We start from the raw sequence: 26933 nt of genomic DNA, 5'->3' as shown, positions 1-26933 counted from the left end.
ATCACTGCCCTAGTAAGACCACACCTGGAATATTGCAACCAGTTTTGATCACCATACTACAAAAAAGATATTGAAACTTTGGGAAAAGCTCAGAGAAGAGCAACTAAATGATCAAAAGCCTGGAGACTAAAACATATGAAGAACGGCTGCAGGACTTGGGTTTGGCTACTCTAAAGAAAAGAAGAAACGGGGTGACATTGTAGTAGTATTCCAGTATTTGAGGGGTTGCCACAAAGAAGAGGACATCAAACTATTCTCCAAAGCAGCAGAGGCAAGACAAGAAACAGTGATTGGAAACTGACCAAAGAGAGAAGCAACCTGGAATTAAGGAGAAACTTCTTAACAGTGAAGACATTAATCTATGGAACAGCTAACCTTCAGTAGTCGTGGGTGCTCCATCACTGGAGGTTTTAAAGAAGAGACTAAACAATCACTTGTCTTTAATGGTATAGGTTCTCCTTCTTGAGCAGGGGCTGGACTAGAAGACCTCCAAGGTCCCTTCCAGCTCTATTATTCTATTCTATTCTATTCTATTCTATTCTATTCTATTCTATTCTATTCTATTCTATTCTATTCTATTCTATTCTTCTGAAATATATTTCCATGTGTAATATATGTACAAAATGTTGATGCATATTGTTTTATATGTTTTAAATTGATCTGGGAACATTTAATTCTAAAATGAAGCCTACAGATTAAATTAAATAAATTGTTTGTCCATATGCAGTTTTTTTTTATAATTTAACATCTTCAACAGATACTTCTCTTCTCCAATTGCCTTCTCAATTGGAAAGTGTTTGACACTGCTTCAATTATGAAATGTTTCCCCAAACATGTAAAAGTTTATCTTTGTAACATTTTAATTCCAACCATATACAATTCCTCTAATCTAAAAGTTGTACTGATGATCAGTCTTAAGCCAAAACCTTATAGGCTAGATCAGGGGTTCTCAACCTTGGCAATTTTAAGACTTGTGGACTTCAACTCCCAGAATTCCTCAGCCTGACAAGGTTGAGAACCCCTGGGCTAGATGGTCAATTGCAATCTCTCAAATGTCCAAATGTTATCAGTCTTAAAAATACATACAAAATATATAATTTTTAATAATAATATTGCCTCAGAATTTTTTTTTTATTATTTTGGCCTTTTCAAGTCAATTCAGTTGCATTGTTTTTTAGATCAATCACTAGATTGCAGTTGTGGAGGGACTTTTTCACGTGTCCATGCTGGTGCTTCATCCGATTGGTTTCATTTTCTTTTGTTCATTGCACCGACAACACTGTTATTACAGTTCTGTACAATTCATGCATATGAAATGAACAAATAAATAGATCAGCAGATCATCTCATTTCACAATGAGAAAACGTAATAGATGGCCAGCTTTTTCTCTTCTGAGGAGAAATAAAGGCCATACCTCAGTACGTGAGGTAGATCCGTACCATTCCGACAAATCTGCCGGTAGGGACGGACTACAATTCCCTTCTCTCAAATCCCCTCCCCCTCCAATTGCATGCCGGGAACAGAACTGCCCGAGAAGAGAATTGCCAGGGCGGGTTTGGTTCTACAGCCTCGCAAAATCAGTGTGGAGACTACGAATCCCGGCATGCCTCGCTGCTGACACCCATTTCCCCCACTGAAATGGAAGGGTATTGCCTGTACACGTTACTATCATGTGAGATGATGGAAGTCAAGAGATTCCTGGTGAGTCTGAGGGAGTGAAAGGAAGAAAGAGAAAGAAAGGCATCGTGCGGCTGCCGGGGACTCTGTCTGAAGTTATAGCTGCTCCTAGGCTGCGAGGAAAAGATGAGAAGTCCAAGCTAAAGTGGCCTCCCCTTCTTGTTCTCCCCGCAGCGACCCTGTCCTGTTAACTGGTGCGAACGAACACGAAAGGGTCCCGCCCACTTCTTCCGCGAGCTTGCTGGTTGCAGGTAACTCTTGTTGGCGTCTCTTCCCTGGCCCGCCAATCTAGGGGTGTCAATCAAGTTTTCAAGCAAAACCCCAGGGTCTCGTGGCCTGTTCCTCACACGCAAAATAGGGGCCCCAACTTGGGATGGGGTAGCTCAGCACTGGCCAGTGCTTTGTTTCCAGTACTGGTTACTGAATTAACCCATTGATTAGTTTTGTAGAATTTATTGAACCACAAACTGACCATGAGATCTATATATGCGAATAAGATACAGCAAGGTCGACATAACCAACCTTGGCATTTTGTGCAAATTCCTCTGTGGGGTTTTCATCTAATTAAAAATATTACAAGAACTGAGTCCTACTGTGTTTAACAAGTTTTGTTGCATTATATGCGTGCATAGGATTGCAGTTTTTCTTTTTGTGGAAAATAATTGCTTGACTATCAAATAACTTTTTTCCAGAAATGAGAGAATTGGTTTGTGGACTGTTACTCTGATACACAAAATACTAAAGACCAAGCATATATTCTTTTTCCTTCTATTTATGAGAATTCAAGTTCTCCAAAACTTTTATTTATAAATCACATTTATAGCTACCTAAGATTGTTATGAGTTGAGGAATCTATAAATGTGATTTATAAACTTTTCCTTGAAACACCTCTGTGAATGTCTAGAACTTTCAGTTTTGAAATGGTGTGCAGAGGTCACCAGAATCCTTTCATTGTATATGCTTAGAACTGAACCTTTGTTACTTGAATTTGATTGTTAATAAAAGAATAAGGAGAAATATAGAATGAAAAATATCTGACAGCATTTCAGAAAGGAAGGATGCTCTTCATTTATGGAAATTATCAGGGATAATCAGACCAGATAACATGTTATTTTGTTTGATTTCTAAAACATGGCCAATAGTGATGTACATTTCAAATGAAAGTTGCAAGAAACTGTCAGTGTTGCTTATGAATGGGCATAGTTAAGCTTTGCAGAATAAATTGTAGGTTGGGATAAGACTCATTTTTGAATACAGATATACCTCACTTAGTAATGGTCTTGTTTAGTGACTGTTTGCAGTTACAATGGTGATGAAAAATTAACTTTGCAACCAATCCTCACATTTATGACCTTCGCAAGTCTGTAAAGCAAATGAAAGGTGAAGTAAGGTCTTAAACACAGTTGTGATTTCACTTGCGACTGCTTTGCTTAGCAATTGAGCTGCCCGGCCCAATTGTAGTCAAAAACTACCTGTATTTGACAAAAGAATTGGGCAAAGGCTTTCTGCCCTTTCACCTTTGATATGAAGGAAGTTAGAATAAGTGAGAATATATGGTAACTAAGAGTGGAATTGAAAGCTAGAGATGTGTGAACATCTAAAGCTTAATTTTAAAGAGTTGCTTTAAAGAGTTGCTGCCTTATTGTAAGTACTACATCTAAATCAGTGGTTCTCAACCTTTTTAATGCTGTGACCCCAACCGGTTGTAAGTTGAGGACTACCCAACCAGTCGTAGGTCAAGGACTTTCCCTGCCCGGGAGTGCCATGCATGCGTGGTGCCGCCCCCTGCGCCGGCCGAGGCATAGCTGGCAAGCAGCAGAGACGGAGCAGGCCGACCACCGGCTGGGCCACCAGCTGGCCCAGTCCAAGGGAGGTAAGGCACCCACCGGGCCCCATGCACGCCAGCAACCCTCCCTGCGTCCGCCGGCCTTCCACCTCCCACCCTTGGCCTCTTTTACTTACATTTTTAGTAGTTGCTCAGCAGGGAGGGCTGGAAACTTTCAGACAGCTCGCCTTCGCTGCAGACAACTTGCAGCACCGTTTGCAGAATGGGACTTTTGGGCTCAGCAAGGCAGAGACACCCTGGACAATTCCTATTGGCTTTTGAAAGCCAATACAATTAGACTCTATTCAGAGAGTCTATTCTATTGGCTTTCAAAAGCCAATAGAATAAAAGGTTGTAGCACAGCTAAGGAAAAGGGGAAAAAATGGCGGACTGCGTTGTTTGGCGACCCCCGTGAAATGGTCGTTCGACCCCAAATGGGGTCGCAACCCACAGGTTGAGAACCGCTGATCTAAATGCTTCAACATATGTGTTGTTCTGAAATTTGATCTTTTAATGAGTTAAGACAATTTAATTGACTCCTGCCCTAATTATTTTTTAAATATTTTAAATCTAACTTTGGTTCTTTTCAGGATGGATTTGATTTAAATCACTAGTAAAAAGGCTTAATTTAAATTAACTTGATTTAAATCATAATTTTTAAAGAGCAACTGTCATCTGTCCCACAGCGGATTTTCCTCTGACCCACAGGTGACATCCCACTCACTTTAATGGGATGGCTGGTGATAAGGCAGTGACACAACAAGATGAGTGACATAACGGGCAGCAGGTGAGTGGATGCCCGTTAACAGGCACTGCCATGATGGATCTGAAATGACAGATGCTCTTTAAATGTAAGGACTCATTCTTGCTGGTAGTTAGAATCTTTAATATTAACTATTTGCAAACAAAATAAAGGTTTCCTATTTAGAATAATAAGCTGTCAGGTTAGTAAAACAGTGATATCAGAACTTTTATTTAATTAAAACACTTAGAGTCTGGTACAGATGCTTTCTCTTCAAACAATCATAGAGTTTGTATTTTACATAGATTTGCAAAACAATGGGATAAAGGAATATTCCTGAACTTTATTTTATGATTTATCTCATGGTTATTGTGAAATTGTGTGAATGCATTAATGCAGTGCATGTTATCTCAGCTTGCAGAGCTTGGATTGATTGAATAAATTTATCAAAAATATAAATATTGCGGACTATACAGCCTCATGCTACATAGCTAAGCTCCATGCTACATAACTAAGCTCCATGCTGAATAAACTAAATTATTAATATATCCTAAATAAAAAAAACTATATTTAGATAGATTTTAATCCAAAAGTATTTTATTAAAATAAATTTGATAAAAATAAAAAATATCTGATTTAAATAAAAAATTCTGATTTTTTAAAATAAAAAAATAATCGATTATTATCCACCCTAGTTCTTTTAAGTTCCACTGTTACATAGGAAGACTCAGGAGTTACTAAGATGCTTTTTTAGTTTGTATATTCCATATGCTCTTCTATGCCTCCTTGGGTTTCTTTTTTATATAATATTAGTTTTCTAATTTTACAATTAAATATTTAAAAAACAACATGGTGGCTGGGTAGTTAATAATTCAATATCATACATAAATCTTTAGCACAAATCAAATATTACAACATCAAATATTTCCTCACTTTTCCCCTTAATATCTACTATCTCATATTGAGCTAATATAGTTCTTACTGTTATCAACTAAGTAAAACCACTTTTGTTACATTTATCAATAGTTTTTAGCTTATACATATCTTAATTGTGTTTGCATTCAATCCTTATATACTATTAAAGTCCTGTTACTGTTTTTTCTCAGCTTTAATTTCCCCTCAATATTCAAATTAACATTTGGTATATTATAATTTCCAAGCTTTAGGCGACCAGAGTTTCCCTTCTCAATTCTACATTTTTCCCTTTTTATAACAAAATCTAAAATTCTAAATACACATCTTGTCTATTTGCATATAATCTTATTCTATTTTCTAAAAGTTATCTATTTTTCACCATATTAAACCAAAAGTCTATTAATTTTATTACACATCTTACCTATTCAATTATAATGTTACTTCATTTTCTAAAAATTATCTATTTTCCACCATATTCAATCCACTAATCAATAATATAAAATCCCCTCTACTAGATCAAAACCCTAGTTCAGTGATGGCGAACCTTTTAGAGACCGAGTGCCCAAACTGCAACCCAAAACCCACTTATGCATCGTCGGGTGCTGGGTGGGTGTGGTCCATTGGGTGGGTGTTGCCTGGTGGGTGGGCGTGGCTGCGGTGGTAATGGCAGACTGGGTGGGACTAAAATGTTCAATCAATTCCAACTTTGCAAGATCTTTTTTTCCCCGCGAGAAGTTTAAATTGACTGATTGATTGAACCTTTTTTTTTTTTTTGCACACGGCGATGGAGGCCTAAAGCGAAAAGGTTTTATAAAACCCAGCTGAAGGCCTAGGACTGGGACGATGGCGCGCGTGCCCACAGAGAGGGCTCTGAGTGCCGCCTCTGGCACCCTTGCCATAGGTTCGCCATCACTGCCCTAGTTTCTTTCAGCCTTACTCTGGCTTTTTTCTTTTGCCAACTAACTTTCCATGTCAGTACTTCTGAATCCTCAAACAGTTCTCTCTCTATTATTATATGTATTATTTGAAATAAGAAAGACCATTTAATTACAGTTTTTTTGGAAGGACTAGCCCAATTATATTCATTTAATCTCCTCCCTATTACTCCAGTTTCCCATAATTGTCCTGGTAAATTTATCTTCAATTCAATCTTTTCTTCTTCCTTTTCCTCAAATTTCTTCTGATTTATATAAAAAGTCTTTTCCATTTTCAGTGTTGTCACTCTCTTTTCTAATTTTCCCGTTGGCTGGATCTGTTGGTCAGTTGGATCTTCTATCTTAGTATTTAGTTGTTCTACTTATCCTCTTACTTGCTGCATTGTTAGTTCTTTGGTTGTAGTCAAGATCTGGGTTTGTATATCTAAGCTGCCATCTTGTTTCTTTATGTTGCCTCTTATTTTGTTACACGCTGAAAGAATGGTTTCGTGTATTGATTTCAGCATAAAAAGGACTTTTTCCTGATCTTCATCCATATTCTCTTGATGTTGTATTAAGTTGAAAATTTTAAAATCAAACGTTAAAAATAGTTTTTTGTTTATTATATCTAGGTACGGAATGTGTTGTAGGTAGTCTTTATAGTGGAAATTGTTTGCCAAGTAAGAATTTATAGTCCAAAGTATTCCATCATCTTGTATAATAACAGATGCTTTTCATGTAAGGAAATAGGAAAACAATTTCCCACATACAGCTCTGAAAATCAGTAAAGGTTTATCTTCATAGTTCAAACAGCCCAGATATGCCACCCTGCAGTTCCTTCTTTGCAGCTGAGTTTTTCACAGGTGGTATATGACAAGGTCAAAGAGTTTTTTCTAAATTCTAGGCTTCAAACCAAGTCTCTTTTAGTCAATAACAAGTTATAATACCATACTTCGCCACAAGATGTCACCGATCCATTTAAAACGTTTTAAGTCCCCATTTTTATATTAGTTTTTCAAAGTTTATTTCTTTTGTTTTTAGATAAAAATCAGCATATCCAGTAGAAATAGGAATAAGAAAACTTTTAAATCCCCAAATTTCAAAAGTATATGCATCCAATTAGATTAAAGTTGTTTTTATAATTGCTTTGTTTCCCCTGGGTAGTCTGTCGCCGCTGCTGTTAGAGGGTGAGGCAGGAATTCCCTTCCCTCTCTCTTTATGGGGACAAATACTGTACTTAGGGCAGCTTTTGCAGGAAAGAAATTTAGAGTCTTAAAGAGAAGATCAGATCTCACCCAGTTTCATCCGCATTATTTTAAAGGTGCTTGGTAGTAATTTTGATTTCGGCTGTCAACAGCTTAATGATGAGCCATATTACTATGGCCGGTCTTTCCCCTGTCAGTTTGGAGAGCTGCTCTGGATCAAGTGGAAGGCCTGCTGCCCTTCCGCAATCAAGCGGGGATCCCCTCCTCACTCGTCACTCTACAGGGTGACTTTCAATCCTTTCCAGGGTCCCTCAGTGGGATGAAATCGGACGCTTAAGACTGAGTTCACCTCCATGCATCCGCAGGCGCCGATGGCAAACTGGAAACCCCTTTTCATTGAAATAATGAGAAGAACAACTTTAAAAATAATTAATGTATTATATTTGTTGAAAAAGATTTGAGGCTGGAGAAATGGAAAAACTTATTTGAAAGTTAAACAATTAGAAATAGATGAATATATTCAAGATTTGATTTACACTCTGGGATTACATAAAGACAAATTATCTTCTAACAAGTTTATATTTTTCTATAAAAATTTGAAGATACCGGTTCTTCTCCCACCTACCTGTCTGGTACTTGCCCTTCCTGTTACAATGCAAGTTTAAATGTTTCATTATGTAGAATCCTCTTCCTAAAAATGTATTTTCAAATATAACTCTTTGATTTGTATCTTTTGTCTGAAAGGACCACTTTTAGGTACCTATAATATTCCTTTTTATAAATGCTCTTCACAAAGTCTGAGTCCTCACCAGCTATCTCAATTAATATCTGAAAGCAAACAATATATCTAAAATTTAAGACAAGAACTGATGCTAAACTAAAATTGATATAACTTATTCAAAGGGGAAAATGTCAGCAACTTCTGTAAATCTCTGCTTGAAACTTTTGGATGAAATGCCTTTATCCAATACTCCAGCTAAAGCTGACTGAAACAGCTCTATTTTGGTTACTTTTGTAATGATACTTTTTAGTGGGGCTAGCTTTTAAGTGGATTTTTTTTGTTGAATAGATATTTTACTTCACTTGTTCTGGTTATATACTTTGCAAATACTTTGCAATACTGAAATGTAAAATGAGATGATAAATAAACATATTATCTTAAAATGAAAATTCAACAGAACATTGACATCCCAAGGTGTGCTCTTTCTTTCCAAAATAGCCATCTTTAAGAAGAAATTTTAGGAAAAAGCACCTTTTTGGAAAGTTGCTTAGGTTCAGCTACATCTGTACTTTAAAAGAATGGCATGGAAGCAAAGAACAGATGAACCTCAGCCCTTTCTAATTCTTCTCCAGTATGTTGGAAGGCCTGCAAAAACAGATGGTAGAAGTGTGAGTAGCAGGAAGGATAGAAGATTAAGAGGAATTTGTGTTGTTCTATGGAAAACAATTCAAACATGACTGGATATAGCCCAATATTTTGTCAGAATTGCAAAAATCCAACAAATGCCATGTACGTATGTATATATGTGCATATTGGATGGTTAACAATGTTATGATTATTTTTATTTAGCTATCATGGAAGAACTAGCTGAGGATGACATTGATATCTTGAACCATGAAAAAGCAGACACTCATTACAGACAAGATGGACAATTTCCTATTCCAGTGTTTTCAGGAGAAGAATCAGTTGCTTCACATTTTGCCCTTGTCACTGCTTATGAAGATATTAAAAAGCGTCTGAAAGAGACAGAAAGAGAAAATTCTTTCTTAAAGAAAAGAGTAAGATTGTTAGAAGAAAAGGCAAGTATTTTTAGCAATATATGCTTTCTTTCAAGATTATATCTTTCAACATTATTAACATTAGTAACTTATGTTTTTTTTTTAAAAAACTAGCTTTTATTTTAAGTAATGTGTAAAGTAATTAAGCACATGTGAAACAGATTCATTCAGTACTTGGCAGTCATTACCCAATACTTATGGCTGAGTCTAAGGTAATTCACTTGGTTTAACATTAAACAAATATTTGAAAGTGTTTAAATAATAATTAAGGCACATCTTGTAATCTTTTAGCTTCTTGAATCCCATTTGGAAGAAGCAACAAGTTCTGTGGGTCGTGAACAAGTTAACAAGGCTTATCAAGCATATCGGGAATCTTGTATTGAACGAGATAATCTAAAAAGTCAGCTGGATAAAACGGTATGTTTTGGAGTAGCATAAAAGAAAATAAGAATGTTGCATGAACCTCATGTAAAAAAATATTTTAACATTATGGAGAAAATTAAGTTTGGATTACTGAAGACATTGAATATGATTTAGGAAAGATACGCACTAACTTCATCTCTATGTATGGGTTTAAAATGAGTGTATATCCTTTTTTAATATCAAAAGAACAATTAAGGAATACTAATGTGTGGCTTAAATCATTGCTGGATTTTTAAAAATATTGAATTTCTGCATCCAGTTTTATTGATATTTTCTCTTTTTTTCAGTGATCCCATTTGTTTCCTTGTTCTGTTATTAAATGTCTGAATTTGCTGTTTGAATGAATGAAAGTGAAATTCACATAAAAGCATAGTTGTCAAAGCTCCAGTGATTCAGTACAAATGACTATAGGTAGTCCTCGATTTACAACAGTTCAATTAGTGACCGTTTGAAGTTTCAATGGCACTGACAAAAGTGATTTATGACAACTATTGCAGCATCCCCATGGTCACGTGATCAAAATTTAGATGCTTGGCATCTGACTCATATTTCTGACAATTGCAATGTCCTGGGGTCAGGTGATCACCTCTTGTCACCTTCTAACAAGTAAAGTCAATGGGGAAGCCAGATTCACTTAACAATCATGTTACTAACAACTGCAGTGATTCACTTAACAACTATAGCAAGAAAGGTCATAAAATGGGGCAAAACTCACAAATATCTCATCTAGTAACAGAAATTGTGGTGGTAAGTTGAGGACTACTTTATATATGTTTTTTAAAAATTAAGTGGAGTGCAGAAACTTTGTAGGATGAAAAATAGATTGAATGAAAAGCTGGTGATCAGTTTGGAAACCATGCCAGCTAGCTAAGTTGAGTTTGATGTATTATTTAATTAATTGATTATTAATTAGCAATTAACAAGATTTTTCTTCTGCTCTCTAAAAGCAAAACAATATTTTCAGGGTGCATAAAAAGTACTCACATGCTATTTCTTTCAATTGGTAGGGCTTTTGAAACAGTAAAAGTAGCGCAGTAATTTGGCCAGATTTTTATGAAGTACCAACTGATCTTTAGACTCAGACTTCAACTAGAATAATGATAAAGTCCTGACAATTTCTATATTTCTCAAATTAGATGAAAGAGAATACAGAATATGTGAAAATCTTGAATGAGCAGTTGCAGTCTAAAGAAGTAGAACTCTTACAGCTAAGAACCGAAGTGGAAACTCAACAAGGTGCACTTTGTCTGAGTATATAACAGTATCCATATATGCCAAGTGCTGTGACCTGAAATCTTTTTTTTTAATTAATATATTTTTTTATGTAACTAAGGCATTGTTATTTCTGGTGTAGTATAATGTTCAGTAGTGATTAAGATATTGAAAGATATTGATTAAGACTTAAGAGACCCAACTTCAAACATCAGCAATGAAAACTCACAGGATATAAATCCAACAAATAATAACAAAGTATGCATCTTGGAGCAATTTCAGAACATGTAAGAATTTAGTGCAAAACATTTCTTTTGTTATAAAAACTTAGAAACAAGTCTTAGAGTTAGTCCAAGAGTAACATCCTAGCTGGTATGTGCCCATCTCACTGGAGAGAGAATTCTGTAAACAAGAACCAATTCTAAGTAGGCCATCTATACATAAAGAATTGGACTTATTCTTTCTGTACCTATGTAAAGATAAGGAAACTTGAGATACTACATCTCTAAGCCACTTTGTTTTATTAATCAAAACAAGGACTTTTGAGTTGAGCCTGGAAATAAATTGGGTTAATTTTACAGTTGGCAACAAGCAAGCAAGATGTTAATGATGATATATCCCAGTTCTGCAATCTTATGGTTATATTTTGATCTAATTGTAGTTGCTGAATCATCTATAAAGGCAGATTCAAAATTAGGAGCAATATAATTCAGTAATAATCTCAGTGTGGCTCACTGAACTCGTTCTTTCTCATCAGATGAACTGAGGCTAGGACATCTATTCATGCTTCAGAGACAGCTTAATTTTTTTTTATGACAGCCTTGGCTTGGATCAGTGACATCCTAATATTGCAGACTTCTTATTGAGATTTGTGTGGGGGAGTATAGTCTTCTCAAGCACAGTATGACTCTGTTAATTTGATCAAAAGAACCATTTATTCTAGCCTTTGTTTCTTGGATTGAGATTCTGCTTATTCACCAGGAAAATTCCATTGTTGCATCTCTGCATCACTTAATGCTACCATAACTTTACATGTATCATGGAAATATACAATTAGGTGATACCCATATATAGCTGATAAAATTATGAAATATTTCACCCAATATATTCTATTCTGATTTTGTTGTAGACTACTCCAATGTCTAAACAATGTTGTTTTGATCTTGAAACATTTTGCGCTTCTCTACTTTATGATGCCTCACCCCAGACGTTTTGATAGCTTCATCCAAAAATATGTTGACATCAGAAACTCAGAAGAAGACAAATTAAAGTGATTTCAGGCAATGAAGTCACTGTTTACCCAGCACCTTTTCTGAACTTGGCTGTCAAAATAATAATTTAATTAGCTAAGCACATCTCCAGTACCCAAGCTAGAGATCCTATGCTGAAGACTATCCCACTTCCAAAAGCTACTAACACTTCTGGAAATCATACCTTGTTTTCTTGATTAGAACAGAGCCAGTGTCAGACCTAAATATTGCTTAATTCTTGTTTATACTATAGTATTTGAAGTTTTAGAAGAAACTACTAATTCAAACACTATGCCTTAGAAACCAAATCTGGCTGATGAAAAGTTTTGTGGGGGGAAAAAACACTTTTTCAGTAATAATTATATTTTTTTCTCTTAAGGTAGATGAGGTTAGTCCCCTTCAAGGAACTATATTTTTTTCTAGACTTAGCTGAAAAATCTTACTGCTGATATAATAATAAACACGCATATAATAGTATGCTGATAATACCCAACTTTACATCTTGACTCCTGACTAAGTGAAGTTGTTGAATACCTGGATGAATGTGGTACGAGCCTAGTATCTACAGGACTCTTCTCCCAGCAGTATTTGAAATTCAAATAACATTATTGCAATCATTAATTAGAAAAGAGAAAAAAGAGACTGTAGTATTCAAATACCCAGAACATCCAAAAATAAATAAGGAGGAGTGATACATTAAAAGTATGCTGAAAAGCTTCATTCTTATCCCAGCAATATTTGCCTGTTTGATAAGATCTAGTATGGCAGGCTGTTTATATGTTTCATCGGTTAGAGATGGCAGTCTTCATGGACCATGGAACCACAGATACTTAGTTGTTAACTTCCTTTCCATGGAATAATATCTCCCTGACATTCAGATTTGCCTGTTTTACCAAGCCATGGGGGTGGTTTGCTCTAATTATTACTCCTAAATCTGAACTGATTTTGTATTTCTTTCAGTTTTATGCTATTACAATATGTTGTTTTGATTCACTTGTTTAATCCCAAATATATATTGGGGAGTTGCATGTCACCCAGAATCAGTCAGCTTATTAGAACAGCCTATACACCCTGTAAAAATAAATGATTAAAATAAATAAAATAAATTCTTATCATTATCCAGTTGATATGTTAGTTTCAAGCCTCAACAAATAAAACCCCTTCATTAATACTAAATAACTGTTCTCTTAGATCAGTGGTTCTCAACCTGTGGGTCGGGACCCCATTTGGGGTCGAAAGACCATTTCACAGGGGTCGCCAAACAAGGCTGTCCGCCATTTTTTCCCCCTTTTCTTTGGTCACGCCCCTGGCACCCGGTGATGTATAAGTGGTTGGGGGTCACCACAACATGGGAAACTGTATTATGGGGTCGCGGCATTAGAAAGGTTGAGAACCACTGCCTTAGATAATTCCGTAGATTTGCTATGTCAGTCTGTTCTTTTTCAAAGTCCCAATTAAAAATTCACTGATTGAGATTGTTATTGAGGATTCAATGATTTTTATATTGTAAAATATATGCACTTTGTTATTAAGTAATATATTCAGTTTTTTTTTAAAAAAAATTGAACTGGTAATATATGGGCAAACTTGAAGATTTTGTGTCTATTTAGAGATTAATATCAGAGAACATATACAATTACAGTATATTTCTATGAATATTCCTTTGCTAAAGGTTATTAACACATTCACTTGATTGGTCAAAAACTTTACACTTAAAAAGTAAGATTGGATTCAAATTTATCACTACTCACAGAAAGATATATGAGAAATGAGTTTTAGCTCCATTTTATTATCTAATTTGATTATTCTGACAAAATAAAGGTCTTGTTTTCTTTCAGTGATGAAGAGTTTCAATTCTAACCCATCTAACTGGGAAATAGACAGACTGAACAGTGAGCTGAAAATGCAGAATTTGGAACTGGATTTGGAAAAAGAGAGAGAAGAATGCAACCATCTTAGGAAGGAATTGCAAAAATCTGTAAGGAAAATACTTCTGAATTATGATTTCTGTTATGAGGAGGGTACATAAAGGGGTAACATTAAATGTTGATATGTACAATTTCTGCCTTTGAGTTTAATAGAATCTACATGGCTAGGTTTTGGTAAACTACTGTACATGAATGCTTTTTGAGACTTCTAATTTTTTGTTTTTCAAAATGTGACTTTTGGTAACATTTCTAAATAATCTCAAAAACAGGCTTTGTCTCTTTATATCTTTAGTTCATTTTAGTGCATTAGGTAATAAGATGATTAGAATTACTATTATTTTGATAGGTCTAAAAATGTACTTTAATTTACTCTTGCCCAGGTGAAATTAGACTGCATATTTTGAGAACTCCACTAGATGGTGATAAAAGCAAGATGCCAAAAGTAGCTTAATAATTCTCTTAGGAAGAAAATATTTTCCAATCTGTTGCCTAAAATTTGCTGAACTATGTAATTAATGACACTTATTTGTGAATCTATTAATTACAGTAGGACTATTCATTTCAACTTTTATTCCAGTTGTTTCTCAGAAAATCTAAGTTTCATTTTTAGTGCGGATTTTTATCATGCTCATCCTTTTCAATAAACTCTTAGTTCTAAAATTATCTGTGACTGAAGAACTAGAGTATGACATACATAGAATCCCAATGATTATATCAAACTAAAATTTAAATCTTAACTTGTATCATAAGCAATCTTGATTGTACAATGATGTTTATTTAAGTTGCTAATGGAAGGAGTAATAATTTAGTAGTAAGTAGTATTTTTTCTAAATACTTTGATATTTAAAGCCAAGGTTCCACATACATGTTTTAAAATTGATTTAAGTAAGCCAGAGGATTCCAGTTATTGGAAAGATTAGAAATGAAATAATTTCACTAAATCATACTGTGATTTAGGGGGGAGGGTTGGCTTAACATAATGTGTGATTCTATCCAATTTGACTTAACAGTATGAATGAACTACAAAACTGTTTTCTTGTTCAAGAAACGATTGTTAAAAAATCCTAGGCTAACGTGAAATGTGAATTTAGCCATAGTCTGAACTGGCATGTTTTAATATGATCAAAATAATATGGTTTTAGGGAAATGTACTTGGGACCATTTGAATTAGAATTAGAGATATTAACTTGTGCTATAGAAAAAAATGGAAAGATTTATTTTCTTAAAATATTGTTTTTCTGCAGGAAGAACTGTTTTTAAAAAATGCATAATGAATAATGTGGTCAGGCAAATATCCCTCATGTGGATCTGAAATACAAAAGCATATTTAAAATGGTATGCTTTCAGATAATTCATTAATACTTACATAGGATAAGAAAACATTATTCAGTTATTATGTCTCAAAATATTTATCAATATTCCAGTAAAAACAATTATTTAAAACATATTAAGTATTTTTCTATCTAACTTAAAAAATTTTCAGTACACTAGAGTTCATGAGTGTTCAAATGTTTGTTTCTAGAAGTTACTTTCGAATCACTGAATATAACATTGCAATTTTAATTGTGGTTTCCTGTTTTCTTTTCCTTATCCAAACAACGTATCTACTATTCTTAGGCATTGGATGCTTATACAATATGTAATATATAATTAATTTGGCATTGTGAGCTCAATATGTCAAATGGAAGAATCAAATATGATAAATTAATAAATTAAATCCCAATTCATTGAGAATATCCAAAGCCCAGAAGTCTGTTCCTATTATGTGGGTTGGATTTGCACGCTTACTCTTTTTTAAAAATTCTATTGCATTTATAATTGTTTATAGTATTTATAAGACACTTTTATAGGATTTGTATTCTGAAAGGGAAGTTAAATGCAACTGCAAATTAAAAAAAAATCAAAACATTTTATTAACTAAGCATTTTGGGTATGTCTGGAAAAGGTTTATTTTTTTTCTTTGTACAAGTGAGGCACATCTTTAAAAAGCCAATAGGATCTCTTTGTTTTGGCTTCCTTCCAGGTTGAATCCCAAGGAAGTTTAATAAATGGAGAGTTTATCCAACAGCAAAATATCCATAGGTATGCTTTTATTTATTTTTAATGCATTTCAGTTAAGCCCCTTTGACTAGCTTATTGAAGTCCAAGAAAATTAATTATTTTGGATAAGAATTATGTCACTCAAGTAATGCATCTCACATTTACATAACACATTGCTGTCTTTGATAATTGGTCAAAAATGCAGAGCAGGCTATATAAGACACTGTACTCTGATACTCAGTCATTTTTGGTTTTCAGGTGTTGATTTTGATTTCTGTATGGAACAGAGCAATTTTAAATATTGTCTTATCATCAATCCATCTGTTCAAATTGGCCAGTTATTAGTGATCTTGTAATAAGTAACTTTTTCTTCTCTCAGAAATTTTGGTAAATTATTATGAAGGATAGGACAGATCTTTCTTCTGAAGGTATTTTTTACTCCATTTTTAAAATTAGCTTTTCTCAACTTTGGTTTTCTAATACCGTGTTTCCCCGAAAATAAGATCCTTAAATAAGCCCAATCTTGATTTTTACGCATGCGGCTAATATAAGCCTTAGCCCCAATATAAGCCCTAGTTTTGCGGTGAGGCTCAAGTGTTAAAATAAAACTAGGGCAAGGTGAGGGGGTGGAGCTGCCCCATGCGCCTGTATACACTTACATTAGGACTGCTGCAGCCAGGCCTCCCACACCCCGAGATCTGTCACGCTGCTGCCCAAGTTCTTCTGTGGCCATTTGCAGCCACACACTACATGGTGCATTGCAACAGTGCTGCCGCTCCAGCAGAAGGCCGCATGGTTTGTTGCACTGATCGCGGCAATGCTGCTGCTTGCAGCAGGCTGCATGGTTTATTGCACTGGTACCGCCACTCACATGCACCATTTGCATGCACAATGCACCATGCAGCCTCCTGCTGTGATAAGCGGCACCAGTGCAATTGGCACTGCACGCCACATGGCTTCTTGCCAAGAGCAATGGCACCGGCACTATGCGCCATGCGGCCTCCTGCTGTGAGCAGCAACACTGGTGCAATCAGCGTGATGAGGCATGCGCCTCCTGCCACAAGTGATGGCACCAGTGTGATGTGCCAGCAGACATGCATCCACAAGCATTCGCAGAAGAACTCAGGCAGTGGTTCAACAGGTATCAGAGCGTGGGAGGCCTGACTGCAGCAGTTCTAAGGTAAGTGCTTAAGACATCCCCCCAAAATAAGAACTGGTGCCTCTTAGAGGCAAAAAAAAATATAAGACTGGGTGTTATTTGGGGGGAAATATGGTATGTTGGGCACATTTCCTTGGCTACAGTGGTTGGGAATTTTGATAATTGCAGTCCAATATTACATGTAAATAGCTTGAGAAATATTTATCTAAATAATATGCAAAATTCTTTGCTAGCAAAGCAAAATAATTTCTAATGTCTTAACTGTTAGGCTTCCGTAAGTTACTTGGCTCTTTATTCACTGGTGCCATGGGTGCTATTTTGGAATATTGGAATAGATTGATCTAGACTTACATTTAGAATTTAATTGCACCACTTCTTGATTTCACTTGTTAATTCTAAATATGACCAAACTTGCATCTGACACAGTGCTTTGGTTCTGTAAATGAAAAACTGAAGTAGAAGTATTTTTGAATAGATAAAAAGATGTAAGTATATGTAGGTAGTTATATCCTGGGATGAAAATACAGAATTTCAAGCTGAAGAAAAGTATATTTTAGAAAGTTGTTATCAATTAGCATCTTCTTCATCTAAGCCAGGGGTGTCAAACTGCCGGCCCATGGGCCGGATGCGTCTTGACAAAACTGCACCTACCCCATTGCTAGCAATGGAAAAAATCGCAATAGTCATGATACGTCACGTGACGTTTTGTGAATTTTGACACCCTTCATCTAAGCCAATCTTTTCCTGTGATCTAGCTTTTAGAGCCAGCTTTTTAAAAAGCCCATAATTCAGATAGCAAATAGTAATTGTGTCTACTTGAGACATATTGAAGGAATGTATTTACTGTATTTAAAATGCTTATCGTTTATGTTTTAGTTAGAAAGTGATTCTCAGGTGATTAAAAAAAGATAATCGCTACTTTTGGCTTTACTGCTGAGACGTCACTTAAAAAAATAACACTCAACTTTTATATAGATCTTATCATAGTTGGCAATTATACATCTTCTTAACATCATTACTGCAGGTGGATGTTGCAGCCCTGTTAGAAACATAGTGAATAATAAATCATGAGGCAGTGTCATGAAAATGTCACAACTTATGTATTTGTGTGATGACATCACTGTACATATGTCATTTTGATATCATGAGAGTTTGCTGCTGACACTGGTAATCGTGTTAGCTGGAGATAGAGGGCAAATTCTCCTATAGTGTGATGAATGGCTTTTAGGGAAAGGCTAAAGAAATGTGCTTTCTTTTCCTCTTTTTCTGACCTAACAGAATCCTATTTAAGATGGTATTCCATATGAATAATATGAACAATTGTTCTCATAGATATTACCTCTGCTGAATGACTAAGCTACCTATATAAGATTTTAATATTGGAATTAGAGTGGGGCGTGGAATTATTTTATTCTTATTTTTGTTTCTGATAGAATATTTTTTTAAAAAAATGTTTTTATTATGAGTTGTCCAAAATCGGAATTGCGTAGCATACAAATTTAATAATAAATGTGTTAAAAAACACCCATTAAAATTAGTAAAATATATCTTACGCATATGTATAAAGCCAACATTACTCATTCTCTATTTAGCAATTATAGTACTGTTTTTGTTTCTGGCAGTTGAAGATATAAGATGCTCCAAAATTTGAAAAAATAATGCATTTTGATGCAGATACAGCCTAATGTTGCATTTTATTCAACCACTGCCTTTTTCAGAAAGCTGTAGGAAATTGTTTCTTGACAGTAGTTACTTCTTAGCATTAGTAGCTGCTTGTGTAATATTCATTGCAAGACTATGAATGAATCCACAACAAAAAATTGGCATGGTGACAAAGTAAACCTGTTCTAGTGCTAGTATATTTTTCTAAATAAGGAACATTATGGGGGTAGTTATTGCAGGTTGGAATTCAGTTGCTAGTCCTTTCTTCAAAACATTGTTTATACAGTTTTTTTAGAAGTTAGTGCTATAAATATAAAAAAAAAGACATCAGAAATGTAACCAATGAATTAATATTTTCAGTTCTCACAAATGCATTTTCCTTGTTTTCCACTTGAGGGAGGAATAGGACTTGATTACAAGAAGTTATTTTATTTGTGACTTGCGTCAGAAAAAATGGAAGTGGATGTGTAAAAATATATTTGGTTTCCATTCTATTGCTATCTCAGTTTGTCCCTTAATCTTGGCTATTTAACTAGTTAGCCAATGTTTTTGCTTTTCTCTTCTCTTTACCAAACAGGTATTTGATATGTGATGCTATCAATCCATTATTAGAGTTTTCTTTTTAAAACATCTTTTCTGTATTAATCTTTTATGCAAATTAGATGTACACATTTTGTATTGTAAAACCAGCTGTAATTCATATCACCTGTGAAAACAAGTCTACAGCTTTTTTCACACCTAAAGGAACTTGTTTGAAATGTTTGTTTCAGCAAGTATCCTTTGATTTAATATGGATGTCAATATTTAACTGCTAATATTCTTGTAAAATCTTTGTCACTTCTCAGTAATAGGAAAGTATGTGATCAACTATGAATGTTTAATTTTAACATTTTTATACATGTTTGTGTAGTAGATACATATACATTGTGTGGTTCAAAATAATTAATTTTGATGTGATTAACGAAGTATGTGACATTGCTTTTGTGTATAGTAAGAGGTGTTGTTAAAAACAATAAAGGCTTTTTACCTTTCATACAGATGTTAGGTTTTGATAAATGGCTGTTTTGTGATTGCAGTGGCACGTATTTTGTTATATTACCCAAACTCTGCTCTTAAATCTGTCTACAGCTTTTGGCAAAACATTGTCTATTCCTTTAATTTAAAAAAGGTAGATCTTTAAAGTTATAAAAACTACTAGTTCAGTGCACTAAATGCTACTCTAGTAGGAATTTTTTTTTAAATGAAAAGTATACAGTACTTGCTCTTTGTCTACAAACTGCTTGCTTAATCTGTGTAATCCTTCACAGCAACAGAATAGGAGCATGTTTGCCAAAAGTAGTTCCCAGTGATGAGTTGACCAGATGTTTTCTGAGATGCAGAGACTCTTCAGATATGATAGGCAGATACAATCATTCCCATTAGAAATACAAGAATTAGTATTCCTTAATTTCTGGATAAGTTAGTGGTTAAAGCAACAGATTAGAAACCAGAAGATTGAGTTCTTATCTCATTTTAGGCATGAAAGCTTGTTGGATAATTTTCAGCCAGTCACTTTCTCTAAGACCAACTAATTGTTATTGTAGAAAAATGGGAGGAAGGAGTATGTTCACCACTTTGAGTTATTTATAAAAATAGTAAAGATGAGATAAAAACATTTTTTTTCACTCAAAGTAACATTATGGCATTTTCAGGTGTATTTCCATGCTTTAAGAGAAATTATTCCTGTTCAGGGATTCAATCAGCTTGGAATGAGAGCCCTCTAATGTTTTTTATTATCTATGAAGATACTGGAATTACTGCCTTACAAGGCTAGGAACATAAAAGTTAAGCATGTGTGGTTGCATAGCAAGAAATAGGCATTTATGGAGATTGAATCATCCTTCCATAACTGCAATTTAGAATTTAAACTCATAGTCTGTTTTTTCTCCATGACCATTGCTATAAACTCCAATACTCTTTTCAGCTAGCCACATTTTTTAATTCTTTTACTAGCTATCTACACATGCTAGGTCACAATTTTGAGGAAGGACTGTATGATGCTTAAAGCTAGTCAATTTTGGCTAAGCCACAGTTATTAGGGAAAGACTAAAAAAATATTTAAGAATCCTGATGCTTAGTTGAGATGAGAGTAATTAGAAATACATTTGTATATTTTTTTTCTAGAGGTTAAGTATTGGACTAGGACAGTGATGGAGAACCTTTTAGAGACTGAGTGCCCAAACTGCAACCCAAAACCCACTTGTTTATCGCAAAGTGCCAGAGCTGCATCAGGATGGTGGTGCCTTTGGGGGGGGGGGGCGGAGGGTGTGACTCACTGGGTGGACGTGGCTGCAGTGGTCATGGCAGACTGAGTGAGCGTGGCTGGGGCCAGGGTAGTGGGGGCCAGTCCTTCACCATCTCTGGGGCACTCCTGGGGGGCCAACATTGCTTGCTCGCTCACTTCCTGCCCTGTCGCTTCCAAATGCCACATGCTCACTACTCTGGCGAACTCTGCTGGGGCAACAGCGCGCGTGCCCACGGAAAGGGCTCTGAGTGCTGCCTTTGACATGCGTGCCATAGGTTTGCCACCACTGGACTAGGAACATGGACATGTGACCTGCTTATGTTTGGAAGTCAAGTGGGTGACTTGGGGCCAGTCATTCCCTTCAGTCCTTGCAACAATGCAGTGGCAAACCACTTCTATAAACGGGGCCTAGAAAACTGCATAGACTTATTTATTTAGTCACCAGAAGTCAGATCTGAGTCAGTAAAAAAAAAGAGAGGAAAAAGTCTTATATTTTATAGGTCATTCTCAGGATATAAGAGATCAGTGATAGAGGGTGGTAAGTAGCAAATTATTATTTTTTTCTATAAATTTAGAACTAGAGATTGCCCAATGAAGCCATTTGGGTTGGTTCAGGATGAGCAAATAAGTGTGCATATGTATCTTAAAATGAGATTGTTGAGCGAAGGCTATCAGCGCCAAAGACAGAATTAAAATACATTAAAAAGATGCGGATAAGCACTGGTAGGGAGCCATTATTAATATAGATAGTCTTTGGCTTACAGTGGCAATTGCACCCAAGTTGCTATTGTTTAGTAATTCCAGTAGGCCTGATTGCTGCTGCTAAGTAAGGACCTCATGTGACTTTTGAATTTCTGCTAGCTTCTCCATTGACTTTATTTGTGCAAAGCTGGTTGGAAATTGTGACCATGTGACCATGGCTTGCTACAATGTTGTAATTGTGAGCTGGATACCTGAATTGCAGTCATGCAACCATGGGGATGCTGCAATGACTGGAACTCTTGAGGACAAGTCTTAAGTATGATTTGTTCAGCACTGTTGCAATATTGAATGGTCACTGAATAAATATTTATAAACTAAGAATTACATGAACATTTTTTTTGCATTCATATGCTGAAGCTGTCTGATTCAATCAGCTGTAATTTTCTCTTCATCTCTTGCCTCACAGCAGTATTTTTGTTGAACCAATTAATCAAAAGTATATTTTGTATAAATTCAGGAGTTAGAACTTAGTCTTTTATAGCAAGCTCTATTGCAGCTTTCCTTTTGTTCTTTGAATCATTACTTTTGTTGTGAAAGTTTATCTGTTTTAAACTTTTAAAATGTGTTTTAGTGAACGTGTTCAGCAGGTATACAGGGAACTGAAGAGGGAGATGTCTAATTTGCATCTGGTGACTGAAGTGCAAGCTGAGATGCTAAAGAAACTGATTCCATCTACAACTAAGAAAGGCAAGTTTAGGTTTGCACAATCAAAAATCTGAAAAGAAAATGTAGAACAATACTACATCATTTTAAAATGCAGCTTCTTACTACATCTTAACTCAATTGCATCAATTTAGGCTGATAAGCCTAATTTTTTATTGTAATTCCAATCTACTTTCTTTCTCTAACTGGTTAACTTCACATATAAATGTATTGCTGATGAGCCTTTCCTTTTATGCTGTATTCTCTTGTCACTTTCCCCCCCTCAATAAGATGTTAATTGTACAAGGCTGAGGTGTGAGTTATATTTGACCTTTTATTGCAACTATTTTATATTTTTAAACTCTTCAGTTTTCAAATGTACTTTTACACAAATACTAACTTTTTAAGAATATAAAAAGAAAAATCTATTATGTATTGCATTTTTACTATGGTAATTTGTTAATCTTAAGCTTCATTTTATAGACAATATTTCTACAGAGAAAGTGTGATTCCAAGCTTGTTTTTAAATGGAAAATACTTGACTGCTCAGGAAATTTTTTGTATCCTCAAAATCCTTAAGTCACAATCTTTTTTCCAACATTGAAAAGCACTTGAATACAAATTGTCATCTGTTTTTGCGTGAATGGAAGCCAAATCAAATATGTATGTTTAATTGGTCCACGCTGATGTGGTCATAAGGTGAAAATGAAAGTTGCACTTAAAAATGAATTTAAGGAAATGTACAGGGCCAAAACCAGTCTGCTGCCTGTATTATCTCATATACTTTGTTGAAAGATTCTCTCTGATTGCTTGTTTTAAGGAAGCACAGGGCTTAGTGTTAAAAGTTTGGGGAAAGAGTTAGCTCATGTTACTCCCCTGGTGTGTTAAAAGTTAAAAAGGCCATCCCTGCTGGATTAGCCCATATAGTACAGGTTGAGTAAGAATAAATATGAGAGCTAATCAAAGGAAGAACAAGCTTCCTACAGTCTCATAGCAGCAAGAGATAAATCTGCAATTAGAGGAACAGATATTTAGTAGATACTGTTAATAGCATGTGAACTGTATTAAGTGTAAATGATTCACAAACTTGATTCTTTCCACAGTGCCATCCTATACCTCTGTTCAGTGTGTTGAAGATCTTGAAAGGGACACTAACAACCTCCACTTAGATGCTTCTGGAGCAATATGCAAAAATAGATTACTTCAAACAAGTGATGATGTTTTCAGTAATCTTGCATCTTCCTCACCATGTACTAATGAGAAATTTAGCTCTGTATGTGACTCTCCATTTCTGGAACATAACTCATATGGAAAAAATTCTCTGGAAGATAATTCTTGGGTATTTCCAAGCCCTCCAAAACCTAGTGAAACAGTATTTTGGGAAATGAAAAACAGAGTGACTCACTTAAACTTTCCAGGAAACAACTTGGATCAGTATAACCAAAACTGCTTGCATAAGAGCTAAGAACAGTAGGAGGAACTTGAAAGTAGTCCTGAATATCGTCTTGTATTTGTTAATAGAAAATAAGTAATGGGGAGGTGTAAAATGAACTTTCAAGTTGGATGAGATTTTCCCTGTTATCTAAACTTGAAAAACAATGAATTCAAAAGAATATGGTGAATGATCTGTTATATCCTCAATATTCTGATTGCACATTGGCAGATTTCTAAAGTATTAAATTGTGAAATAAAACAGAAGCAACGTGGTATGAATAATATTGCTCCAAAGTACGTTACATTCAAACATTTTGACAGATATGAGAAGGACTTAGTTTTTGGATAAGTTCTGATTTAAGCTCAGGTAATTAATATATTCAATTCTGAAGCAGTCTCTGGTTTTTTATTAATGGATGATATGCGGAAAAGGAGCAAATGAATTGTGTAGAAATTATTTTCATTCCTTTTTTCAATTTATCAACTTATCGTTACCCTATAGTGAAAAAAATTGAAATAGTGTAAAATGGAAGTTTCTAAATGCTGCAGTAAAATATTTCATCACTTCACAAATAATATCATATACTTATTGCTTCCTGTATTGAGGATTTCCTGTCCAAAATGCAATAATTGTTTTGAGGTGAAATATCCAGGCTTCTTAATACAGCCAGGAAGAACTGTAACATTCCAAATAATGTAATCTTTCTGTGATTCTACATTTTTGATATTCTATACTGAAGAAGATGTATTGAAATAATTTTACATCCTTTCTATCTCATTTTATTAGCAGTAAATCTCAGTTGAACTCTTAAACCCTCAAATCAGTAGAGATGTTTTTATTAGCATATCATTGGTTAGATCTCCAACAGTAGTTTTATGTATCTGGTATTTAAGATGCAGGGGGGGGGGGAAGGATCTAACAATATAATGATGGACCAGCTGCAAGTTTTGTTTACTTCATTGCTCAAATCTCATCTGGTCATTTCCACATGTACAAATTCATGTATACTGCCAGTTCCCATTTGTTTCTGAATGTGTATTTGAAACATGAATAGAGAAAAGTAAAATCTATAGTGGAAGAAATAATTGTATGTTTCTGAAAGATAAAAACTTCCCATGTGGTTGTGCAGATGAGCAGCACAACCATATCAGCGTTATCTTCCCTTCCCTTCCCTTTCTTTGCATTGCATTTTGTATAATTCAGTACTGATGCTTTCTTCCTTGTCATTACTAAAGAGAATATAATCTGTGGAGGGAAATGAAAGTGTGGAGTTTTTTTCCTGCATTAATGAATGGCATACCTAAATAATGTTCATGAGATTTTTTTAAAGTCTCGTCTTGTTCACATATCCTACCTTGTCTGTGATTAATAGAAATGGTGTCAGATGCAGGAATTTATTTTGACCAATGAACATAACTGACTCAAGGGAGTACAATCCTCTTGTAGAGTAATAGAACAAGCCCCAATATGCATATAATAAATCTAACCCACTGATCTCAGCTGATAGAACCAACTACCTGTGTAATAACAAAGTAGCAGCAACCATTTCTCATGTGGCTGCATAGCTCTGATGTTTTCAGGACTGCTTTTTTGGATTACAGATCCTTGAATAAGTTACCATTATTCAACATGCCAAGCTGCTTCATGTTTTTAACAATGCATTGAGGATACAGCCATGTTTTTAAATAAGTTATTTTTGTTTGAAACAATTGTGTGCAAATTGGTAGAAACTTTTTTTTAAAAAAAATTGAATGCTCTGAGCTGTATATTCACCTATACTAATTAGAATCCTAAATTAGAGCAAATTCTGATTCTGGCCAAATTCTGTAAATGAGTAGAAAACAAATCCTGGAGTAGGTTTCATTGTTATAATTAGAAATGTATAAACTTCCTTCAGTTTAGGAATATAGCATTCTCTTTCCCTTTCAAATCAAGATATTCTTGGGGTAGAAAGGCTTTAAGTTGACGCTAATATTTGATTATTTGATTTATATATTTAAAATAATATAATCTTACTTAAAATTTATATTTTTAAAGAGATCAAAGTAGAATACATTAGAAAAGGAAGTGGAAAAAAAGCAAATATAACTTCAGTATTAAATATCAGAGACTGGGTGAACCATTTCTAATCAGGGCTGTTGTGTTTTATGAGCTGCTCTGATACACTGAAATAATGTTTTAATCTCTTAAACTCCTTGAAGCAGAACCCTTGAAAGCCTATATTAATGTATTTTCTTAAATGATGGCTAATTCTAGATGGCTAATTCATAGAAAATAAACATGTTTTTGATCTGAGAAATAGTCACTTTTTGATTCTTGCTACCATCGTTAAAAACTGAGTTCAAAGTCATGAAGGGTGTATATAATGAAGCATTCATGAAATTGTGAATCTGAAGTGCTTATAGGTAGATTTAATCAGAGTTTGCTTCTTAAATCTATTATTCTTACTCGTGCTAATGAAAATAATACGTTTTCTTTCAAGCTTCATGCAAATAGCACCATTTAAAAACTATTTTGAGCTGCCAATATGCTCTTGGAATGAGAGTTTCTAGTGTTTCTGCCATAAGTAATAATTGGAATTAAAGATCAGTTATTCCCTTATTTTTTATTCCGTAGCTACAAAGGTAGGTTGGGGATACACTGTGTTAAATGTTACAACCCAAACTGCAGAACACTTATTTTAAAAATTGTTAAAAATTGTTGTATGAAACAACAGGATAGTTCTTTTAGGTCTTCTACTAAAAATCTACTTAGAACACCATATGATATGATTTAAAACAGCGGTCCCAACCTTTCCGGCTTGGACTGATGGATGGGGGAGAGGTGATAGTTCCATGTGAGCAGCAAGTGCACACATGAGCATGTGCAACTCCATTTGCACTTACAAGGGTGAGCTTCATTCACAAGCACAAACACCCACTGCTCACACAAATGGAGCTTCATGCATGAGCATGAGCACCCACCACTTGTGCAAGTGGAGCTGTGTGTGTGCTCGCTCACCCACTTGCATAGCCTGGTTTGATCACAACACAGCCTGATAGTGGAATGCGGCCCAAGGATGGAGACTCCTGATCTAAAT

At 35.0% G+C, this 26933-nt stretch overlaps 2 protein-coding genes across 3 annotated transcripts in view; one reads left to right on the top strand and one right to left on the bottom strand.

Moving 5' to 3' along the window:
• The first annotated feature begins 1566 nt into the window (after positions 1 to 1566).
• Positions 1567 to 26149, top strand: AZI2 (5-azacytidine induced 2). Its single transcript, XM_039343740.1, has 8 exons — positions 1567 to 1928; positions 8849 to 9078; positions 9349 to 9474; positions 10617 to 10716; positions 13781 to 13920; positions 15894 to 15952; positions 22349 to 22464; positions 23523 to 26149. The coding sequence occupies exons 2-8, from the start codon at positions 8854 to 8856 to the stop codon at positions 23882 to 23884; spliced, it is 1128 nt and encodes a 375-aa protein (XP_039199674.1). The 5' UTR covers positions 1567 to 1928; positions 8849 to 8853; the 3' UTR covers positions 23885 to 26149.
• CMC1 (C-X9-C motif containing 1) overlaps positions 6334 to 26933 on the bottom strand; it is an 88308-nt gene continuing 67708 nt past the window's right edge. The window contains exon 5 of one of the 2 annotated variants that reach the window (XM_039343744.1): positions 6334 to 7667. The gene's annotated coding sequence lies outside the window, so the exon portion shown is untranslated. Of the gene's footprint in view, positions 7668 to 8884; positions 9016 to 26933 lie in introns of those variants that run through there. The other variant, XM_039343743.1, reaches the window with a different exon arrangement.

The sequence above is a fragment of the Crotalus tigris genome, unplaced genomic scaffold, assembly GCF_016545835.1.
Source record: "Crotalus tigris isolate CLP2741 ecotype Arizona unplaced genomic scaffold, ASM1654583v1 scf7180000017871.4482833, whole genome shotgun sequence".
NCBI lineage: Eukaryota > Metazoa > Chordata > Lepidosauria > Squamata > Viperidae > Crotalus > Crotalus tigris.
The sequence above is the reverse complement of the archived record's forward strand: the minus strand, read 5'-3'. Positions and strand labels throughout refer to the sequence as shown.